General features: G+C 42.1%; 1 protein-coding gene across 1 annotated transcript; it reads left to right on the forward strand.

Annotated features, from left to right (window-relative positions):
• Positions 1 to 91: 91 nt before the first annotated feature.
• Positions 92 to 23,303, forward strand: ENO4 (enolase 4). The gene is made up of 13 exons (XM_075612010.1): positions 92 to 376; positions 2,341 to 2,469; positions 6,340 to 6,530; positions 10,317 to 10,462; positions 12,786 to 12,955; positions 13,746 to 13,874; positions 14,883 to 14,951; positions 16,289 to 16,453; positions 16,610 to 16,735; positions 17,567 to 17,762; positions 19,610 to 19,677; positions 21,157 to 21,274; positions 22,722 to 23,303. The coding sequence occupies exons 1-13, from the start codon at positions 215 to 217 to the stop codon at positions 22,844 to 22,846; spliced, it is 1,794 nt and encodes a 597-aa protein (XP_075468125.1). The 5' UTR covers positions 92 to 214; the 3' UTR covers positions 22,847 to 23,303.
• Positions 23,304 to 23,705: the final 402 nt, after the last annotated feature.

Genomic DNA, 23,705 nt, shown 5'->3' on the forward strand with positions numbered 1-23,705 from the left:
TATTCATCAAGCCACAACGGCAATACCCGCGCCTGCGCACTGCTCACCAGTCTGCGGAAGAATCTCGCGGGAAGTTTCCTTAGCAACCCTGGCGGGTTTGACGCGTTGCCTGGCAACCCGGCGACTGCGGCCTAGTACCGGGTCCTCTAGAAGCACCTGTGAGCCGGGTGGGAAAGGCCCCTGGGCACCGGGACTTCTGTTAGTCGGTATCAGAATGAGCTACGGGCTGTGTGGCGCGTCCAAGGAGGACAGGGATTACTACGAGCTGAAGCAGGCGGCCGCAGAGTATTACCGGTCCCGCAATGTCCCGGAGAGGCTGGAGGAGGCCCTGAATAGCACCTTCTTCCTCAGCCCAGAAGATGTCTACGGGCATCTGGTATGAGCCACGTCTGAGATCCAGACTGGTCAGCAGCACTCACTCATTGGGTCACTCATTCTCACTCATTGGGCTCATTCTCACTCACTGGGGCTCTATCCCACTCACTGGGACTCGTTCCCACTCGTTGGGGCTCGTTCTCACTCACTGGGGCTCTATCTCACTCACTCATTGGGGTTCACTCACTCATTGTGGCGCATTCTCATTCACTGGGGATCATTCTCACTCACTAGGGCTCATACTCACTCATTGGGGTTCACTCACTCATTGGGACTCATTCTCACTCATTGGGGCTCATTATCACATTTTGTGGTTCATTCTCACTCATTGAGGCCCATTCTCACTGGGGCTCATTATCACACTTTGTGGTTCATTCTCACTCACTGGGGCCCATTCTCACTCACTGGGGCCCATTCTCACTCACTGGGGCCCATTCTCACTCACTGGGGCCCATTCTCACTCACTGGGGCCCATTCTCACTCACTGGGGCTCTATCTCACTCACTGGGGCTCATTATCACTCATTGGGGCTCATTATCACTCATTGGGGTTCACTCACTCATTGTGGCTCATTCTCACTCATTGGGTCTCATTCTCACTCACTAGGGCTCATTCTCACTCACTCATTGTGGTTCACTCACTCATTTGGGCTCATTCTCACTCATTGGGGCTCATTTTCAATCACTGGGGATCCTTCCCACTCATTAGGGCTCATTCTCACCCAATGGGGCTCATTCTCACATTTTGGGGTTCATTCTCACTCATTGGCGCTCATTCTCTTTCACTGGAGCTAATTCTCACTCATCAAAATCAAAGGTTTTCTATGAAAAACCGCAAACATCTCACTGATTTCAGTCCTTGGACTGGACATTTTAACCCTTCACCCTCTCAAATTCAGCAGTTTTAAAGATATAATCCTTGATCGTTTGGGGAATATTTTAAGATGACTGAAGCCATGATCATACTCTCCAGCTGTGTTTACTAGCACTTTAGCCAGTACCACTATAGCATACAGTATGTAACTATTGTTCCCACCTGTGCCTGTGGGAGAGACCAGGGGAGTTGTTACCTACGCCTGCTTGCAAAACCTGCAGCTCATTGGTACAACTGGGAGATAAATGATATGTAAAAAAAAAAAAAATAAGTACATGTGATAAATGTTGTTTGTCTAAATAAGTTAATACAAAATATATAGTTTTACTGTCAATGTTATTTAAATATAGTAAACTGCATATGATACTGGGTCTCAGTGCTTCTTGTGATGGTGCAGCGTCTTTATGGGATTGCTCCCTTGGTGGTAAGCGCGCCCACCCCATAGTGACAAAATAAATAAAGGGGTCTATTTATCAACACACTACAGTTTGGTTTGAAACACTGCACCAGTTTGTGCTTCGAGTTGTGTCATGAGAGATAGGCTTGTTACTCCGATTTCTTACATCTGGCATAGACTGCAGCTAACCAAGAACTGTCAGATTTTCTGACGCATAATATGAGGAAGAAAATGACACGGAGACGGTACAATGTGGGGGATTCACATATCACCCCCCAATCCACCATTAACTTCCATTCAAGTCAATAGCAATTAACACCGGATCGGGTTGTTTTAAAACACATGGGCGCTTAGGGAATCCCTGCCAATATGTACAACATGCAATACATCTCTAACTCATCCTCTGATCGCAAGCTGACACATGGGGCAAATCTGGAAAACATTTAGCCCCAAGTTTGCCTTGATGCATAAACCCCATGTGTCACTTGTTGAAGGGTCTTCATCATAAATTTGCTCATGTTATTGTGCTTCCCACCCCTCAACGAACTGCAAGATTTATAAAAACGTGTTCCCTTGATTGTTATGCTTAGATGTTTTGCAAGCTTTAGATATACAAGACTGGTTAGTTTCACGATTGACTCTACGCTCTGATGTCCTACATTTGTATATATCATATTTTGTGTGTTTGTTTTAAGGCTAATTACTTCGCTCAGTTCTCAAAGACTCCGATAATATGCAGTATACGTGGAAAAAAAGTTCTCGATGGGACTGGTAAAGCTACAGTGGAAGTTGAAGTACTTTGCACAGTAAAAAACACCGATAAGGTAAACTTGACTGTATATTAGAGACTGATGTGTATTCAATTTCACCATTTGATTATGTTTGTATGACCGTAGCGGATTTCTGCGTCTCTTATAGAACATGTTTTTAGGCTGGAGGAACAGCGAAAGCTTGAATGACAAAAATAAGAAAAAAATCAAACTGACATTTTTAAAGAAAAGTTTTATTTTTAGTGACAGATCCATAGCAGAGAGGGGCCTATTTTATTAGAGTCCCAAGCACTATATATAAATATATATATATATATATATATATATATATATATATATATATATATATATATATATATATATATATATATATATTATAGTGATACGAAGAAAACTTGCCAAGGCAAGAAAAAGAGCCCCTTTGGGACTAGCACTTCAATGTGCAGTATAATGATTGATTTAAAATTTAGCCTTTAATGGGTCATGTTAAAATAATGATAAGAAAGACAAAATACCAGCACGATAAAGGTGTGTATGGTATAACAAACAAACGCACAAAACGGAATAGAGAGGGGTAACGGAAATGGTGCCGATTGCTTTATCAATAAAAATAAGTTTAAAATATGTGCATCACCTAGCTAGATCTGCCCTCAAACAGACCCAACTCGAGGAAGGCACTAAGGTGGTCGAAGCAAAAATTCTTTGATAAAGGCAATAAAGCTGACAGGCTTCTGGCCTCAAAACACAGGGGCACGAGAGTCAAATCTCAGATAGCCTGCATACAGACACGAAAAGGACAGACCACATACATAGAAAAAGAGATAGCACAGGAAGTCGCAGACTTTTACTCGGACCTTTACAACCTTCACCACCCAACCCAGGACTCGGTTAGCCTTAATACTATCTCACAATATCTAGAGCTATGTAACCTGTCCACCCTATCCCAGGAAGAGGTGGAGAAGTTAAATAAAAATGTCACCCAAGAGGAACTTTCTGAAGCCATTTAATCACTTGAATTAGCCAAAACCCGGCCCAGACGGTTTCTCGAACTCTTATTATAAAATGTTCATGCAAATCCTTTCCCCATACCTATTAGATATGTACGATTCCTTCCTCCAAGGGGAACCAATCCCCGCTACGATCACAGCGGCAAATCTGTCTATAATCCACAAGGAGGGTAGGGACCCGCTCGTCTGCGGTAACTATAGGCCCATCTCCCTGTTAAATACTGATCTAATATCTACAGTAAGATCTTGGCAAACAGGCTAAATCCAATTCTCCCTAGACTCATACACATAGATCAAGTAGGTTTTGTGTCAGGAAGACAGGCCTCCGACAACACCCGCAAAATTGTGGATATAATAAACCACGTGCATCTCACCGGATCCAAAGCAATGATTATGAGCCTCGACGCTGAAAAAGCGTTCGACAGAATCAAATGGTCTTTTTTAGATCAAACAATGCTGAGGTTCGGCTTCAGTGGCCCTTTCTTAGAGGGAGTGAGAGCCCTCTATCAAAACCCAACAGCGTATGTCAAACTATCAGGCGGCTTCTCGGATCCAATAAAAATCAGGAACGGGACCAGACAGGGCTGCCCGCTTTCCCCCTTGTTATTTGCCCTAACCATTGAACCTTGAGCAGCCAAAATTAGAGCCAAAAAAAGTATCAAGGTGATCCAAATTGCGGACCGAGAGTACAAAATTTCCCTATTCGCGGACGATGTGATTCTGACCCTCGATGACCCCCTTTGTATTGTATTGTATTGCATGTCTTTATTTATATAGCGCCATTAATGTACATAGCGCTTCACAGCAGTAATACATGTGGTAATCCAATAAATAACAGATAATATAAATAACAGATCATGGGAATAAGTGCTTTAGACATTAAGGAAGAGGAGTCCCTGCTCCGAGGAGCTTACAGTCTAATTGGTAGGTAGGGAGAACGTACAGAGACAGTAGGAGGGAGTTCTGGTAAGTGCATCTGCAGGGGGCCAAGCTTTATGTATCATGTGTTCAGAATAGCCACAGTGCTATTCATATGCTTCTTTAAGCAAGTGTGTCTTAAGGTGGGTCTTAAAGGTGGATAGAGAGGGTGCTAGTCGGGTACTGAGGGGAAGGGCATTCCAGAGGTGAGGGGCAGTCAGTGAAAAAGGTTTAAGGCGGGAGAGGGCTTTAGATACAAAGGGGGTAGAAAGAAGACATCCTTGAGAAGAACGCAATAGTCCCTCCCTAGCCTTTCCTCCCTCCCTAGCCTTCAAAGCCAACTGACTCAATTTGGGCTGGTCTCTGACTATAAGGTCAATATAGACAAATCAGAAGCCCTAAATATCTCGCTCCCACCCCAGACGTGGAAACTTATCCAAGCCCACTACAAATACAAGTGGAGCTCCACCTATATAAAATATCTGAGGGTCAAAATTTCAAACTCGTATAACTCCCTTTATCAACACAATTACCTCCCCCCCCATATTTGACCAGATTAAAAAAGACTTGGAAACGTGGAAAAAACACCAAATTTCCTGGTTCGGAAGAATAGCGTCCGTAAAAATGAACGTCCTCCCACGGTTACTATATAACTTCCAAACCCTCCCCATCGTAGTGCCACGCCCGGCTCTAAAGAACATCCAGTCACTAATACTCCAATTCATTTGGAACGATAAGAGACCTAGGGTCTCAAGGTCAGTGATGCTCTCCTCAAGAGCAAGAGGAGGCAGGGGGGTCCCCGACTTACTCAGATATTACCTCGCAGCACAATTGAAGCAGGCTGTAGTTTGGAATTGCGACCCAGCCTCGGCCTGTTGACTCGCAATAGAGCCCCATTAAGCACAGCCCCACTCCATCCAAGTGGCACTCTGGACCACAGGAGGGAGAGGGAGTGGGCCAGAGAGGTTCGGCCTCGGAGCAATGAGATGCATGTGGGATGCATGGCTACATGCCTCTGACCCTGGGTGGTCGAACTGTTCATTATTTCCGATGTTTGTGAGTGTGATGCACATATTTTAAACTTATTTTTATTGATAAAGCAATCAGTTTTTCATTGTATGTGGGAATCCCCTTCCCTCCCTCCCTTCCATTTTGGGTCTGATGGATGACTGACGAGGGTGCCTAGAGGATCACATGAGTTGGTTACTCCTAATCACCACACCGCTTGACTTACTCACACAAAAATGTGAATGGGATACCTCATTGATATATACATTTCTTCACTTGTTTTTACTGTGTTACACTATATTGTGTTCTATTTATTTTTCACATAATCCTGGACGTATTTGTGCTCTGGATCCTGGCTTTCATTTCTATTCTGGTCTTGGTTAGAGTCCTTTTGAAGAGCGACACTACTTCCAGGAATTAGTCAATTTCACTTTTTCACTTTAAGGATGTTGCACTATTTATACACTAATAAGTGTTTATTTGTGCTTGATTTATTTTTTCTATGTATTATTTATAAAATGTTTTTCCAGAAAATAATACATTGAGAGTTACTTCTCGTGTTCAATTATGTCCTGGGCACAGACTTATAATGACAATACATCATTGCTGGTTATATTTACAGACATTTCATGGACAGTTAGGGACAATATATGTTATGTATATAGTAGAAACATATCTGATACAACTTTAAGGTCCTTTTGTAAGACTCTGCTAGTTTCAAATTAGTCATATATTATCTTCAACTGGAACTTGCATGCTTTCCCATGACTGAAAAAAGGTTATTGGGAAAATTTGTATTTTAAATGTAAATACTTACATATCAAGAAAAATGCATGTTTTTCACTAATTTCTTCAACTTGCATTACCTTGACTTAGAAATTTCTTAGGATCTGCAAAATCCAAATTTCTTAATTCTTAATATAAAGTGTTAATCATTACATTAAACATTTCATATTGTTTCAATGTGTGTTTTGTTTTTATCACACTGCAGAGTATATGTTCCTCTGTCCTCTCTGCTCATTCAGAGTTGCCGTATCTGGCTTCATCTGATGCACTTGAAGCTAGTGAGGAAGAAAGGATTAAGTCAGTCGATATCGCCTTGGAATGGATAAAAGATTCTTTAAGTCCATTGCTCAAAGGAATGCCACCAAATGAACAGTGTAACATTGATAAACTACTAAGGTAGACTATTTAAACACCACTTATCTTCATGCAAATTTGCTTCATATTCTACAACATGCAAACATCATTGATTTTTACTTCTTTATTAATCATGCTTAATGAAAATTTTGTCTTACTAGATAGTGTAATTTCCTCTTAATGAACACACAATCCCAGCAAGCTTTAACCCCAGAACCCACCATATCAGCGGTGCGCAAACTGGGGGGCGCAATATTTGCTAGGGGGGGGGGTGCGGCAGTTACAGAGGCCCCACACCCTTCCCCAAGGCATTTAAATTAAAGGCTTGAAGCCTCTGTAACATCCCTTAACTGCTGCCGGGTCTTCGGTGACACGTTGCAATGACAACGCGCATCAAATGACGCTGTGGGGTCACATGACCCACAACATCATTTGACACCAGGTTCTAACCGAGGGGGGGCGAATGCTGGGGCTCCCAGGCAGGGTGGCACACGCCTAAAACTTTGTGCACCCTTGCACCACATCATTTATATATATATATATACTAGCTGATATACCCGGCGTTGCCCGGGATGTAATTTTGGGGGGGCGGGCGACAGGGTTGGGCTTCCCCCCCCCTTGACAGTTAGGTGGGTGACTCAGTTGACTGAGTGTGTGGGTGGATGGGTGACTGAGTGGGTGGGTGAGTCGGTGACTGGGTGGGTGACTTTGGGTCGGTTTGACTTTGGATCGCTGGGTGGGTGGGTGACTTTGGGTCGCTGGGTGGGTGGGTGACTTTGGGTCGCTGGGTGACTTTGGGTTGCTGGGTGGGTGGGTGACTTTGGGTCGGTGGGTGGGTGGGTGACTTTGGGTGGGTGAGTGGGTGGGTGAGTGAGTGGATGGGTGAGTGAGTGGGTGGGTGACTGGGTGAAAGTGGGTGACTGCGTGAAAGTGGGTGACTGGGTGAAAGTGGGTGACTGGGTGAAAGTGGGTGACTGGGTGAAAGTGGGTGACTGGGGGAAAGTGGGTGACTGGGGGAAAGTGGGTGACTGGGGGAAAGTGGGTGAGTGAGTGAAAGTGGGTGAGTGAGTGACTGGGTGGATGTGTGGGTGTGTGGGTGACTGGGTGGGTGACTTTGACTGGGTGACACTGGGTGGGTGGGAGACGGTGGGTAACTGGGTGACAGTGCGTGGGTGGGAGACGGTTTGTGACTTACCTTGACCGGGTGGTGTTTCCTGGCGGCAGACAGTTCCCCTCCTGGCACGGATATCCCCGTGGCATCAGGCTGGGGCAGGAGGTGGGTTCGGAAGCTAGCGGGGGGGCAAGAGTGGCAGGCTGGGGCAGGAGACCTGCGCCACGTGAGGGTGAGTGCAGGAGGCCCAGCCCGCGCTTCCCCTCCGTCCGGGAGCGCACGTGATAGTGCGTGCAGGAGGCCGGGGGAGTGCAGGAAGCCGGGGGAGTGCAGGAGGCCGGGGGAGTGCAGGAGGCCTGGCCCGCGCTTCCCCTCCGTCCGGGAGCGCAGGAGGCCCGGCCCGCGCTTCCCCTCCGTCCGGGAGCACACGTGATAGTGCGTGCAGGAGGCCGGGGGAGTGCAGGAGGCCCGGCCCGCGCTTCCCCTCGTCCGGGAGCGCACGTGATAGTGCGTGCAGGAGGCCGGGGGAGTGCAGGAGGCCCGGCCCGCGCTTCCCCTCGTCCGGGAGCGCACGTGATAGTGCGGCTGGGGATGTTGCGGAGCGTGCGGGTTTGGGGGACTGTCTGTACCTTATTCCAAGTGTGCACGTTTGAGTGATCAAGCAGCCATTCCGTCCAGGTGCCTGAATATCACAGTGATTTTATGGCACCTAGGTACAAAATTGAGCGAGAGAATTCCAAAATGAGCTATCTCCTCTGACCACATATTGCTTGACATCACACTTTTATACATTTCAAATGAGTAATACGCCCCTTAACGGGGCTGGCTTAGAGTTAAAGAAAAATACAATGACTACAAAAACCTTATTCATGCAAAAATATATGCTTCGCAAGCTAACCTTTACCCTACATATCTCCCCGTAATTTGGGCCTCATAACCTCCTGACTTAAGGTGCAACCGCTCAGCCCTCTGTGTGTAGCTGCGAGATAAGAGAAGCGGGGGCTGCAAGAATGAGTTTGTTAGAAAAACTGTGACAATGCAATTATTTCAATTTCAAGACTAGTAGGAATTATACAAGGGTTGGTCTTTGCTAGGAGCGATGCTCTGCAGCACAGCTTTCATACACAAATAAACAGATACACATACATACAAGCAAAGACTCAAAATGGCTGCTGAGCCAAAATGGTGGTGATGATAGTCTGCTCTCATATAGCCTAAGCCACACCCCTTATCTCAAATCTTCACACTCCACACTTTGTGTAAGAGATGCAGCAACGCCAAGAGCTGGTTCGGGCTCCGGTGAAAAAAAAATTCGGGTCCCCCAGCAGCTCTTTTCTGTCACTCACTTAACTGTGGCGGTCGCCTCCTTGCTGCCGCCCTTCTTCTGAACTGCAGCTTCAAATTACGCCGCAGATATCACCAACGTGATGTCGCACGGCGTCACATTGCCATGGTAACGTGACATTGTAACGTCATTTGACGCTGCGGTTCAGAATGAGGAGGGCGGCAGCAAGGAGTGACAAATAATGATACTACCGAGAAAGACAAAAGCATATGCAACATAGTCGGGCCCTGGGCCCCCTTCTGGACTACTGGGCCCCGGTAATTTGTATCGGCTTCCCCCCCCCCCCCCCCCCCCACTCTCTTGTCGGCCCTGGAGAGATGTGACTATTGCTATTAAATTCAGTGTTATGCCCTTATTCCGTATGCTGTGAAGCCACTTCCCGGTGCTGGAGAAGAATTCTGCTCCACTCAAACGAATGGGACTAAAATCTTCACCAGCAAGGGAAAGCACCTTCGCAGCATACTGAATAAGGGCCCTACAGAGTTAGAACATCCACTAGTGAGGAGGATAAACCGCAGCAGCAATTTGCTGCCAAAGAGGCATGCAGTACATTGCAACGAAATGCATTGCAATCACGTCAAGGACATTTGGTTGCGCCCGTTTTGTCGTGACCAAATGACCGTTGGCGGTGGCCGTCAACGCACCTTGCCTCTGGAACACTAATAGTAACGCTACCCCCTACCCCAATAACCGTAATCCCTTACCCTAAAACCCCTTAAATTAACCACGTACCATAACCGCTAAAACCCCTAAAGGTAAACCCATATCTAACCACTTAAACCCCCTAAAGTTATTCTCTTGCCATAACCACTAAAATCCCCTAAAGGTATCCTCCTGCCACAACCACTAAAATCCCCTAAAGGTATCCTCCTGCCACAACCACTAAAATCCCCTAAAGTTATCCTCCTGTAACAACCACTAAAATCCCCTAAAGTTATCCCCCTGCCACAACTACTAAAATCCCCTAAAGTTATCCTCCTGTCACAACCACTAAAACTACTAGTTAACCCCTTACCCGAACCACTAAAACTTACCTTCATGTTAGAAGGAGCCTGCGGATCAGGGTCCAGAGGTAGATTGGCTCGGCAGAGGGTCCTTCTGTGGCCAAACGCCAGTGGTCATTTGGTCTCGGTGAAACGGCCGCAACCAAATGTTCTATTCGGTTGTAATCTAGCAGCCATAAATAAATGAACTAATGTGTTTTTCTTCAATAAGCTTTTAGAAAGTGTTCCCTTTATTTTCAATCTCAACAGAAATACATAGTAGTCCAACATCATTGCAATAAAGCAAATCTAACATGTGGTTGTAAATTTGGAAAGAGACAGTGAAAATCAGTTTCTTTGAACTCCCAGGTTTTTGTGCCTATTTTTAGTGAATATTTGAAGCCAAAAATAGAGGAAGAAAACGAAAGAACGAGAATTGAAAAAGAAGAGAGAGAAGCCGCAGTGCCACCAGTCATATCTCTCCCACCACCAGCTGCACCTCCGAAATCTGCAAAGAAAAAGGGAAGCGGCAAAGGTGTTATTTTTGTACAGTAAATACCGTATTTGACCGATTATAGGGTGACCCTGAATATAAGGTTGGAGGAAAGGAGATTTCACCAGCAACAAAGGAAAGGGTTCTTTACAGTAAGGGCAGTTACAATGTTGAATTCATTACCCATGGAGACTGTGATGGCAGATAGAATAGATTTGTTCAAAAAAAGGTTGGAAATATTTTTAGAAAAGAAAGGTATACAGGGATATACCAAATAAGTAAACATGGGAAGAATGTTGATCCAGGGATTAATCTGATTGCCAATTCTTAGAGTCAGGAAGGAATTAATTTTTGCCCTTATGAAATGTCATTGGATGATATGACACTGTTTTTTTTTTGTTTGCCTTCCTCTTGATCAATAAGAAAGTATAGATATAGGATAAAGTATCTGTTGTCTAAATTTTCGCATAGGTTGAACTTGATGGACGTATGTCTTTTTTCAACCTCATCTACTATGTAAGGCGGCCCCCTAATTTCAGCAGTAGCTGAAAAGAAAAAGGTTTACACACACGGGCCCTAGGATTGCCAGGTGTCCAGTATTGAACCGGACTGTCCTGTATTTGAACACTCTGTCCAGTACAAAATTAGAGGTAATACTGGAAATGTATGTGTATGCCGGTATTACTTCTCTGGACATGTATGTGTATACCGGTATTATCTCTGGACATAGTGACCTGACTGGCTTGGTGGGCTGCATCCTGATTGGTTGCTGCTGGGTAATGCAGCCAATGAGAAGGAGGTGTCAGGATCCTGGAGGTGGGGCTAAGGAGATGTTCTAGACCGCCAATGAGAGGATAAAATAGCATGCAGCGAAGAATTGTGTGTGTGTGTCTCAAGAACGTCACACCTTTCACTATAATGTCCAGTATTTTTGGAGAAGCCATCTGGCAACCCTAACTCTGTCTCTGTGTGTCTGTATCTCGGTATGAGCTTTCTGCCATAAGCAAAATCGATGCTTCAGGCCCCCAAGGTCAAGCTTCCTCCGTTTTACCCTCCTACCTCATACATCCAACTGCGGATTGGCTCAAAATGTGGGCGGGTCTTGATTATAAGACGAGTATATACTTTTCAACTTCACTTTATTGAAAAAAACGTTGCCTTATAATAGGGCAAAACTGGACTTTAGGTTGCATTTACAGTTTTATGAGAGTGTAAACCAGGGGTGACCAACCTCAAGGGCCACCAAAAGGTCAGGTTTTAAGGATATCCCTGCTTCAGCACAAGTGGCTCAGTCTTTGACTGAGCCACTGATTGAGCCACCTGTGCTGAAGCAGAGACTTTGAACCACCTGTACTGAAGTAAAATCTGACCTGTTGGTGGCCCTTGAGGAAGGGAGTTGGTCACCCCTTGTGTAACCTATGCAAACTACTGCATTAAAATGCACTCAAGGCACCGTGGCAAATTAATGTTAAGGGGTTTAAAATCCAAATGACATATTTCACACGGATTTGTTTTTGACACTGAACCTTTCTGTGGAGCATAATACGCAGCACTCTTTGAAGAGAAGATATGTTCTCAGTAGGGTCAAGGTTTACTAAATAGCAGCAATTCATTTACTCTGTGGGTTGCACTTACCTTGTAAAAAAACTGCATACAAATTATGTAAATAACATACATTTTAGTGTTCTAGAAATAAATGCGATTGCTGGCAAGAAAAGGAAAAAATTAAGAAAGATAAATTGTATACCTTTTTGAGTACATTTTAGTAAATATTTTTTAAAGCATGTACATTATTTAAGTCTAGTTGATCATTATTGCACTCATGTTTTGTGTCACTGTTAAGTCAATGTGACCCTAACCAGATAGAAATAACCCTTCATCATGTCCAAATTAAGATTTCCATGTTAAAATGCTTTATCTCTCAGACGGAACTATAGATAGAGGCAATTTATTTTAATACTACCCTACCCCGCCCCCCCTCCCCACAAATTACTGTTTCCATGATCTTTACATACAGTATTACAATGTCACCTAACGTTTCCTCACCTCTCTCTAAACTTCCTTGCTATTAATGAGAGGATTTCTACTTGAAGTCTAAAGCAGGGGTGGCCAACTCCAGTCCTCAACGGCTACCATCAGGTAAGGTTTTAAGGATATCCCTGCTTCAGCACAGGTGGCTCAAATACTGAGCCACCTGTGCTGAAGCAGGGATATCATGAACACCTGAGGCACTTGAGGACTGGAGTTGGCCACCCCTGGTCTAATGAGTCAGAGTGTGTTTTTTCTACATTGTAAAAATATGCACCAACCTATTTAGATTAGGAATAATGTCATACCGTTATTTTGAGGTTTGATCTTTTCTCAGGTAAAAAGACTGCTGCAGTAGAGAAGCCTATTCCCCCAGAAGACCCTCCTGAAACAACCATAAGGGGCAGTCTTGCTATAGGCGGAGTGTCACTTGCTTTAGCCAAGGCCAGTGCCATTATCAACAATACTCCTTTATACTTGCATATTGCCTCCCTAAAACAAGATCAGGTACTGTCATTACCTCCGATTTTCTATCTGCTCACATTTTCTTTATTGTAAAGGTTAATAAATTGTCGTCATTTTTGTATCCATGACTGCAGTGGAAACACTGTTTGCTAAGCGATAAGGGGGACAGACAGGGCTGCAGACCTGTCTGAGACATGCATGTGCTCGAAAGTAGTATTTTTATTTGAGGAACACTGTACGGGGGAAGGTTTTTGTCATTTTTTTACCCACCATAACTTCTTTAATGTCTGGTTATACCCACGTACCAGCTTCATGTTGCATAGCCAGCTACCAACCCTGCACTGATGAGACCCAAAAGTTCAAAATAGATATCTGTGAGTAGGGTTACTGGCGCTGCACTTCTTTAACTCGGGCTGTGCTGAAAAGCTGTGTAATACGGCAGGGATAAGCTTATAGGGATCAATGTTAAAATAGATAAGAAGTAAAGAGTGACACACTGTGCTCATTTGCATGTCATTACCCAGAATCCCTGGCTGCAGTGGAAGCATTGTACGATAAGCGATAATGGAGAAAGACAGGGTTGCAGACCTGTCTGAGACGTGAATGCACCACAAGTGGTATTTCTATTTACTGTACTCTTTGCAAACTAAAAGCCCTGAAGTTAAGGGTTTTGTAACGTTAAAGGTCAGTCATTTACATCTAACAAAAATGTTCCATCACTTGCAATGGTGTTTTTCTGGTAAAATGCCAGGAAACAATAAAAAAAAAATGCAAATAGAGAACAAATATAAAGTATGTTTAGCCTCTATTCGGTTTTTTGTTTCTACTGCAGTTGCCCACAGAATTGGCGATGCCAATACCAATGATAACACTGCTGAGCTATGGAAAATCATCTCCTGGCAAACTGAACCTAATGAAGGAAGTCCTTGTTTTTCCAAAGCCGGGCCTTACAATGCAACAGGTTGGATATGATGTACCCACATGATACACCACATTTTTTGTTTTTATTTTGAGGCTTACATGTTAATACTTGAAGCTATTTATCCGTATAGACCCCAATATTATTTACAGTAAGCTACAAGAAATGTAACATTATAACAGCATTAAAACTTACACTATCCCTTATGATGTATTGTAAACTCTAAACATAATGAGTTTTTAGGAAGTTAACAAAATTGAACAATTGCAAGAGACTTTCAGTATACTGGATGGAATGCTAAAATAACAATAGATCTACACCACTTCTGTTACCACACTCATGACAGTATAGTTTGAGACACTGCTGAGCAATACACTGCAGCCTAGTACAGGATATAGGTGTAGATCATTTGTGACATTGGGACTGGTCATTATTTACATGCAATATCACTTGAAAATGGATTAACTTGGTGAAATGTCTCTTGGCCCGCCCACCCTCCCACATTGAACTGCGGAAAATGTTGGTGTCATTCAAATAATATATATTATCAATAATAAAAGATTCAGTTGAAAAAAAATACATTGATTAAGAATTATGTAAGCAGAAATATTGCTTTAAAAAAAAGAAACATTTTTACCTCCACTTTCATTTTGTGAGAGAACAGATAAAGAGAGGAAAAATGCTGAACCTATTTGTAGTGAGATGTTTTCAAAGAAGAAATGTATGAAAGATATGGGCAGAAATGTGCTGCAATTATTCAACTATTTGATTGTAATCCCAAATGGAATAGGTGAAGTATTCTCTCGGTCCTCCTCACTTAGCATGTGAATATGTAAATACTTTATTTAGCAAGATTCCCAAGTATGCACACAATAGAAAATACAATACAAAAGCTGTGCATTTTTTACGCGAGACACTATTCTGACAGTTTAATGAACAGGCCTCATTGTGTGGCCATCATAGATTTCAGACTCAATCCAGTTTTATACAATATGATGTTTGTTGCAATCCTTTCAGAAGCTAACGCCCCAAAATACCTTTCCCCCCCAGAGTGTGGACATGGCCGTGGCTCTTCAGAAACAAATTGTTAAGCAAATTGACAGTGCATCTAAGACCGGGGTAAGTTTTAACCAATACTGTATGTGTTCATTAATGCAAGGTAACTATTTATTGTATGTTTTATTAATGTGGATTTAGTAAGCATGATGATATTACCATTAACCCGGTGTGCTGCCAAGGGCTTGTTGTAAAACAGATGCATTTCATATATTTAAATGTACAAGTTATTCTGTAATGTCCAGAGAAGGGCCACTCATGGTACTGGTTGAAAAATCACCACAGATGCGTAGCAACAACAGTCCAGTAAGGCCAGGTCCCTCCATGCTACTGCAACGCCCGCTGTGACGGAAGCTGCAGGGGCGAGAGCCATCCCCTCAATGGCGCCAGGCCCGCTGCGAGGGGGGGCCGCAGAGCTGCGGCGAGAGTTGCTCCTGCTCTCAATAGAATTGAGAGCAGGACTCACGACGGAGTGCTAGGCCACGCCACCCCGCGGTTCAACCAATGAGGGCGAAACTGCCGGGTGACGTCATGGCCGTGCCCCCGTCACTCCCCCGCTACGCCCCTCCCCCGGTCTCTCTGCCTGCAGCTCACTGCAGACCGGGGAATCGGCTGCACGCGCCGCCATCCTCGCGGGTGCGCGTGCAGCGGAGGCACTGGGGCTTTAGACTACAAAACCCGCAGATAACTCTAAAGAAGAAAATAGTGGTCTTCAGAGTACAAAAAATGTTTAATAAACAGAGATCAACATTTTAGTTCACACAACAACCTCTTGACAAAGGTTCTTGTGTGAACCGAAACATTGATCCCTGTTTATTAAATATTATTTGTACTTTGAAGACCACTGCAGACAGTGCAACTATTTTCTTCTTTCAAGTTAATCTGTATCCATCTATTGCCAGGCGTTATTAGATCTGTACATTTTAGACACCCCCACACTGAAGGGATTAAGCTGAATTGTTTTTAATTCATACAGGTGACAGAAAAAGTGGTATGAGCACAGCACATTTAGTTGGCAGTTTGGCCTATGCAACAGAGGAACTTTCAACCTGCATAAAACAGAATTGTTTTTTACCCTTGATGGAATATGCTTTAAATCTCGTTGTGTCCCTATTAAGGACAAGATATTTAACTTCTGTAATGTCCCAGTTATGCAACATGACCTGTAGTGCCATTTCTGCTCCGCATATATGGTATTATTAAGAAAACCTCTTTGCAAAGGCTTATATACCAAAGCACATCATTTTTAAATGTCAGGATGTAAAAGAGTCTCTCAAAACAGATTCCCTTCCATCTTTTAAGTAAATGGCATTCAACAGCAGCAGCCTCAAACTTTAGGATATGCTTTTAGTGTTAGCTAGCGGCGTATTTTAAGATGCATTTCCTCTTAATTCCTGCAGTCAGTAATGAAGAATGTGTCACCACTGGGCTGCCTGGTATTAGGATGTGACCGTGTAGATCAACCTCTGGATTTAATTAGTGAAGCCTGTGAGCATCTTGGTCTAGAACTGGGAACAAATCTGCATTTAGCCATAAATTGTGCTGCCCATGAATTAATGGACTATGTAAGTAGCCTCTTAAATATTGCCTCCTTAATTCAAAGTGTTCTTTTTTTAACATTTGTGTTTAATTTATCATATCTGACCTATCTTCTACTTAAGTGTATTTACTGCAGAGCTTTTTGTTTGGAATATATTTGAATAATTTGCATATTTTCTTAGAACAAAGGTAAATATGAAGTAGTAACTGGAACATTCAAGAGTCCTGACGAGATGGTTGATATGTACGTGGATGTAATTAGCAGACATCCTGCTGTTGTGGCTTTAATAGACCCATTGAGGAAAGAGGTAAGACATAATTTGGCCTGTAGAGGCCACAGGGAAAGTTTGTAATATTAAAAGTACCAAAATAAGTCACTAGGACTGGATCAGTAACACTAAATGTTGCTTTATTAAGATAACCAATCTGAAGGTTTGCTGCCTCTAACGTCCACCAATTATGTAGAGAAGGGGACAGAGCTTGCACCTTTATTCATCTCTCTCTAGTCACAGACAAGCACATACATGTACACACCTTCCCAGAGATTTTAGGGACATACTTCTGAAAGCCTAAATGGGGGCACTATAGAAACAAAAAACTCTACCCCCCCCCCCCCTCCTTTGCTTACTCAGCAGGATACCGTTTTTGGAGGAGCCCGGTAAAGAGAGGAAGCAAAACATGGAATACCTAGGGCCATATTTACTCAACTGGCCTATTACAATACAAATAATATGTGCAATAATGGGAAATGGTTTTAGTCATTTTTTTTTACTGTGTAACCCTTCTAATTCCCTCATATATATGTGTTAATAGCACAAACAAACTAGCTAATATACATACTAAATAGAAATAGTGTTGCCATTTTGCATGTACAGTAATTAATTATTTTCATTTAGCATATACGTAGACACAATATAGTACTCAAAACTAAGTTATGTACAAGCTGTCCTTTTCAGTATGAAAGAAGGCTAAATACTGTATCAAATGCATCAGTGATAGGCATAGTTAATTAGAAGTTATGCCCGATATGCATACAGGCAAAGTAGATGCACTGTAGTCTGAGTAGCCTATTTTGTCAAATGTACTACATGTTTTCAGGTCAGAGTACTTCACTTATCACTTGTCCTTTGTTTGAACAGGATGCCCTGCAGTGGCAGAGCATGGGGACCACCCTTGGTTCAAGGTGTTACCTTATTGCAGATGTCGCATCTAAAAGTGTGTCTAACCTGTTAATAAACCGCACCGTAAAAATTCCTATGTCCAGCGGCATAGTCATCAAAAACAGCAATGAAACGACAGTTTCCGACCTTATGGAAGTCTTCAGGCTTGTTGAGGGTAAGCGGCGGGCAAAACATTCATGACCAGGAAAACAAGTCAGTGCGCTGAAGTGCTCTGGAAAACTGCGGCAAATCAGAAGCAAAAAAAACTGTGCAATATTTATCACAGCACAAATCCCTTGATATCCTATGGGACGATTTCTTTGATAAATCTGGTACAACATTTTTGCTCTAGTTTTGCCACCATTGATACATAGCCCCTCTTGTTTTAATCTGTTGTATTTCTTTGGAATTCTTCGCTAAACACTTCACTAAAAAATTATTCCGACCTAAAGCACTAATATCTGGAATAAACCATTACTGAGAGCGGTCTAGGCCATTTCGTCACGGCAATCTCGCCGCAGCCGATTAGTACTGCAAGATATACATCAGTCTACTCTTTTAAGTGGGTGCGGCAGAACAGCATCCCTGGAAATTTGCAGTGGGTATTGTAGACTCAAGTGGTTAACAAGAAATGCTGGCACAACCATAGCCTATGCCTACTGTATTGACTAAGCCAGAAAGATTGGCGTAAAATCTATATTTCCACCTGGATGGGTGATGAATTGCTTGTTGCTTTTGAAATAGAAGAAAATCACATACAAGTCGTATTGTCTGAATACTATATCAGTATGGCTTAGAGAGCAGACAGTGAGCTGGTATGTTATCTGTAGAACTAATAGTCCAGACCCACATCATATAATGCAGTGCCAATATTGTGAAATCCCAGAAAAACACATAGTATGGAATTAAAAATTGAAACTGCTTTTCTAGCTAGCTTATGGCACATACATGTGTTGTTCCCACGGTTGGGTTATAACACAATTTTTCAAAATCCACATTGATGGCCATTGTAAAGATTCTTAGAAAAAAATATTTTACAGCAAGTTTTCTCCAAAATCGAAAAAATATACCATATAATTTCATGGTGGGTAAAGGTGTCCTGATTTGCCCTTAATGCTTAACCAAAAGCAATTTTATTAATGTATTTATTCATTAAAATGCCATAGTGCCGATCAGGCCACTAGTGGACAAACTCCCATTGACTTCAGCACTCTATATAATGAATAAGCCTCAATGTTTCTGAGAACAAACTGTACAGTTGACCCACTGATAACATCAGCATTGTTTACAAATATCCAGCAATTCACAAAGAGCAATGTAAGTGCTGTATTTGCAATAACATTTTGACTAAGTTTAAGAGCAGACATTATTTTAGTCCTGTATGATGAAAGGAATGCAACTGGCTCTTGGGCTTTGCATTAAAGGTTTGCACAAAATGCACAAGCCGTTCACATTTTGTAGCCTTGATTCAAGGGTCAGAAGTCTGTGTTGAGTATAGACTTGTGAACCAACACAACAAAAATTTGGATCCAAAAAGTTCTAGCGAAATGAGCCACATTTTCAAAATGGGCTATTTTGCTTTTTTTGAAGTGGCTAAATAAAAGCCCCAAACTTTTTTAAAACAAAAATTGAAAAAGTGTTCTAAATTGCAATGCCCATTGGCTTTTAGCACTACGTGAACTTTTGGACCGAAGCAAATTTTTCCACTGCGTGCGAAAAGCTAGTTAAGAGAGATTTGAAAAGCCTTGTTCAAGAAAACAATTACTGAGCTGAAAGAATGCATTGCGGGCGCCCATGACACTGGGGACATCAATTTGCTGTATGGCTTTTCTCTGCATTTCTGTCAATTTCTTTTTTCTTTCATCTGAATTGCTGTCATTTATAGGTTGGTGACAGGGAAATAAAGGAATAAGAAAGCTTAATGTTCCAAAGAGGAAAAACAGTTTGCATTTAACAGTCATAATGGGCCAATTTAAAAACATTTGCAATAAATAATATCTGTCTTGGTTTGTTTTTTTTTAGGGGAAAAGCATGTGACTGTATTAGGATGCAAATATGAAGAGTCTATTGATGACAGCCTTGTGGATCTGGTAAGCACAGACCTTTAATGCCTTGTTGTTGCTACAAATTGATATAAATTCATTACAAGGTGTCAATATATTCTTCTGTACATTACAATGGAGGTGAAATAAAACACATAGTACATATTACAGTAAGGTTATGGTGGTTATAAAATGACCATAAATCTTCCTCTAAACAGAGTAGTATAGAGACTTGATGCAGATAGGTGTATCCCATACATAGGAATTGCAGATATTCAGATTCTGGCCGTAAACACAACCAATGATGCATGTGGCCTGGTGCAATACAAAGTATATGTGTATATATAAGTAGCAGGTGTCTCCAAAATGAAGTTTATTATCCCCCACAGGCCAATATGAAAGGCTTGGAGAGGGGGAATGGAGAACCAGGAAGTACTGGCACCCCCTTCAGAGAGATGTCTCTCGGAAAGCAGTAGGTCCCCAAGGCTGAAATTAAAACTTCAGTTCCAGGGACCTCCTGCTTCATAACCAATAAAACAAAAATGAAAATAGAACGAAATCCTGCTTTAAGATCTGGCAGCAGACTCAAAAATAGATTGTTTTGACTTATCAGCTTGAAAGCTGGCCCCTGGTTATACATTGTGAAACTGCAAGTAGCAACACACCAGCCCAAAAATAAGCTGCGGGGTGGGTAGAACAAGCAACGATTACCTATAACAGATAGTCACGTTTCCTGCCAATTCGGGTAGGTTCCTGCTCAGGGAAATTACAATCTGAAAGGAAGTGGAAAAGTAGAAACACAAAATGTAGTGAGGGGGCAGGTATGGCTGAGGTTTTAGAAGTGCTCACAGAAAGCCTGGCAGCTGCTGTGCCATTTCTTCTCTTGGCATGGGGCACCCCTAGAAATAATGTGTGGAAGTTATGGGGGACAAAAAGTAAACAGCCATCGCAGGGTTTGCAGGCAATGAAGCTGCCGCCTCTGCATCTCTCTCACAGGTGTTGATTTTTTTAATTTTTTGCACCAGCTAAGTGGAAGATTAGCCAGACTACGTATGTAAATGTTCTAAAACTGTGTGAAGTATCTTTTATCCTACTGTAAGTCCAGGTCACTCACTAACATGAAAGAATGTTAAAGCATCCCACTTACACAATCCTCATTGATACATTGTTTGTAAGAGATCATTTCAGATCACCTATTGCATTTGTCAAAATCACATTTAACACAGACATTTCTCCATTTCAAACATAAATCGTAATAGGTTTCTTGCCCCTTCAGCACCAAAAGAATTAGGTTGCGCTTTTTTTTTTTATATAGATCCAAACCTTTGGTTCATCACGTTATCACTTAGAAGTGCTTCTGATGTTCAGTATTAAAACATATAGTTTACCCCCTATTATATTGGCAATTAAAACCTAAAAGTGCATTGTTTGTTTTAATTGCAGGCTTGTGAAATAAGGGAAACCAAATCCACAACAAAAGTTCTTACAATGACATTGCTTAAGGTACTGTATTTTTGTTGCCCTTAGGCTGTGGGGCTAGGAGCGAGGTTTATCAAGTTGGGAGGTCTGCTGCGTGGAGAGAGGACCACCAAATACAACCGGCTGCTGGCTATAGAGGAAGGACTAACGCAAAATGGAACACTGGGTACAAATTACTTCATTCTCTCGCTCTTTTCATCTGGGACTGAATTTGTGTAGAAAGACTGGAATATGTGGGATAGAAATGGCTCAGCAGGAGGGAGGGGGCATCCAAAAGCTACAAATGAGCTAGAAACAATGTGCATTATTGTCTTAATAGAATCTCTATTTACCTGAATGTCAAAAAAACTGCCCCCACAGCAAGCCTATCAGACTCTGAATGTGTAACGCCCTATCTGAAAGGACTGCTCTAGGCTTTTCAACAAGAGTTAATTGAACAGAATTACAACATGCCCACCTTTTGTTAACACCTTCTCTGCTGTGGAGACCCACAAAACATTCTTGCTGTTGTGGAGAAATGGTTAAAGCACAACTTGGGGACCTGCGATGTAATCTTTCATATTGCACTTCAGCCTCGCTAACAAAGAAGTGAATTTACAGTATGCAATGATTTTCCAGTAATACACCATCTTAATAAAAGCCCAGTTTTTATATTTGAACTTCTTTTTATAAATCACTGGAATGTGTTATAGGGCATTTTTCCCTCTTTGTGTATTTGAAAGCAATGAAGGTTTTATTCTGTTCTTGTATACACATCACTGTGTGAGTTATTTATCAGAAGCAAAACAGTGCTAAAACTGTATCTGATTTATGGGGGGAAAATTATTCAAAGGGACATTTTTTTCCTCTCATAAATCCGGTGCTAGTTTTTGTGCTAGTTTTACCAGAAAAAATGGTTGTAATTATCCAATTCAATGTTAAACCTTATATTCGCATTACGTCTGGGGACACATTTGCTATCCTGATGACGATATAGAGGCTTGCGGAAGATTTTTTCAAAAGGTCTATTCAATATGGTGAGAAGCTGGTAACTATGCATTCATTTCCATTCAATGTAATAGACTAATTCAGGGGTGGCCAACTCCAGTCCTCAAGGGCTACCAACAAGTCAGGGTTTCAGGATACCCCTGCTTCAGTACAGGTGCTGCAGACGAAAACTGAGCCTCTGATTGAGACACCTGTGTTGAGGCAGGGATATCCTGAAAACCTTGGCTGAAGGATTGGCTCAAGTGAATAAAGACACTGACCCTGGCACAGAGTTTGAAGCAGGAAAATCTGGTTCAATTCCCGGTGTCCGCTCCTTGTGACCTGGGCAAGTCACTTTATCTCCCTGTGCCTCAGGCACCAAAAACATAGATTGTAAGCTCTATGGGACAGGGACTGTGTCTCCAAAATGTTTCTGTAAAGCACTATGTAAAACTAGCAGTGCTATACAAGAACAAAACCAAAAAACCTGACCTGTTGGTGGCCCTTGAGGATTGGAGTTGGCCACCCCTGGACTAATGCATCACTAACTATGCATCAACACGCTTCTAGCCATATTGAAAAGATTTCTGGTTATTATTGACCTATGTAAGTGCTTAAGACAACAACTATTTATTTTCCATTTCTAGGTAAGCAGCCAGAGCATGAATTCCCTGTACTTTGTAATGACATACAGAGCCCCACATCACAGGAAGAAGAACAACGTTTAAAATGTGTACAAACCGAAGAGAAACCTGGAGGTGCTCACATCTGATGAAACACGTTACTTCGCCCATCCTCACTGCATTTACGGTGAACATCACGGGACTGAGCGTTAATACAAAATACATATGGGAAAATAAAAAGATATAAAATACTTTTCTGCTCTTAGAAGCTCAACTACAAAATCTATCAACTGTTTTCATTTCAGACTGATTCAACAAAATGATAAAGTGCGTAGTTAAATCTACTGAAAAATGTATTGTACTCTGAATCTCATAATGGGTTTAAAATGGCTTGGACAAATAGGCATGTAATAACTTCCATTCACCAGAACACTACGTTACAGGTGAAAAGGAATAAAGATAATTAAACCAACTAAATGCTTTTGCCTTACTTTATATTTTAAGAAAAATAATATTTAGATGCCCCTGAATCTTTAGGAATATTTGTTTTCAAGCAGGTAGTTCATAGTGTACCCATGGATTGAATAAAAAATACTTATGACTTGAGAGTTGATTGGCATCTTTGTTAAAAATAAATGTGTTTTTTTTTTTTTTTGCTACATAATGTTCTGCCATGTACAGTCACGGACAGTGTAATGGCAAAATAGCTGTTACAGTAAACATCTCAGTGTATCGATAACATGTTTGGCAAGAAATGTTTGCGATATTGTTACTACTGCATTAGCCTGTACAAATATATACTCTTACGGATGTACAAAATACAAGATACCAGGCATTAATAACGAACTTCTCTGAAAATTAGATTTCAAATAATTTATTTTTTATCTAAATAAAATGCTAGCTGAAGGTTTTTTTCTTTAACTAGATCATTAGGACCTCATCATGTACTAAAACAAGCATAACAAACGTATCATTCACTAACTCATTTTGGAATCAGTTTTCCACAAT

This window comes from Ascaphus truei, chromosome 8, assembly GCF_040206685.1.
Source record: "Ascaphus truei isolate aAscTru1 chromosome 8, aAscTru1.hap1, whole genome shotgun sequence".
NCBI lineage: Eukaryota > Metazoa > Chordata > Amphibia > Anura > Ascaphidae > Ascaphus > Ascaphus truei.

What these genes read in the sequence shown, in the direction of transcription:
- ENO4 (XM_075612010.1), top strand. Translation starts at nt 215, where the DNA reads ATGAGCTACGGGCTGTGTGGCGCGTCCAAGGAGGACAGGGATTACTAC. An exon ending in CAGTAAAAAACACCGATAAG is followed by an intron (nt 2,470 to 6,339) that starts GTAAACTTGACT and finishes ATCACACTGCAG; the next exon opens with AGTATATGTTCCTCTGTCCT. An exon ending in CCCATGAATTAATGGACTAT is followed by an intron (nt 16,454 to 16,609) that starts GTAAGTAGCCTC and finishes ATATTTTCTTAG; the next exon opens with AACAAAGGTAAATATGAAGT.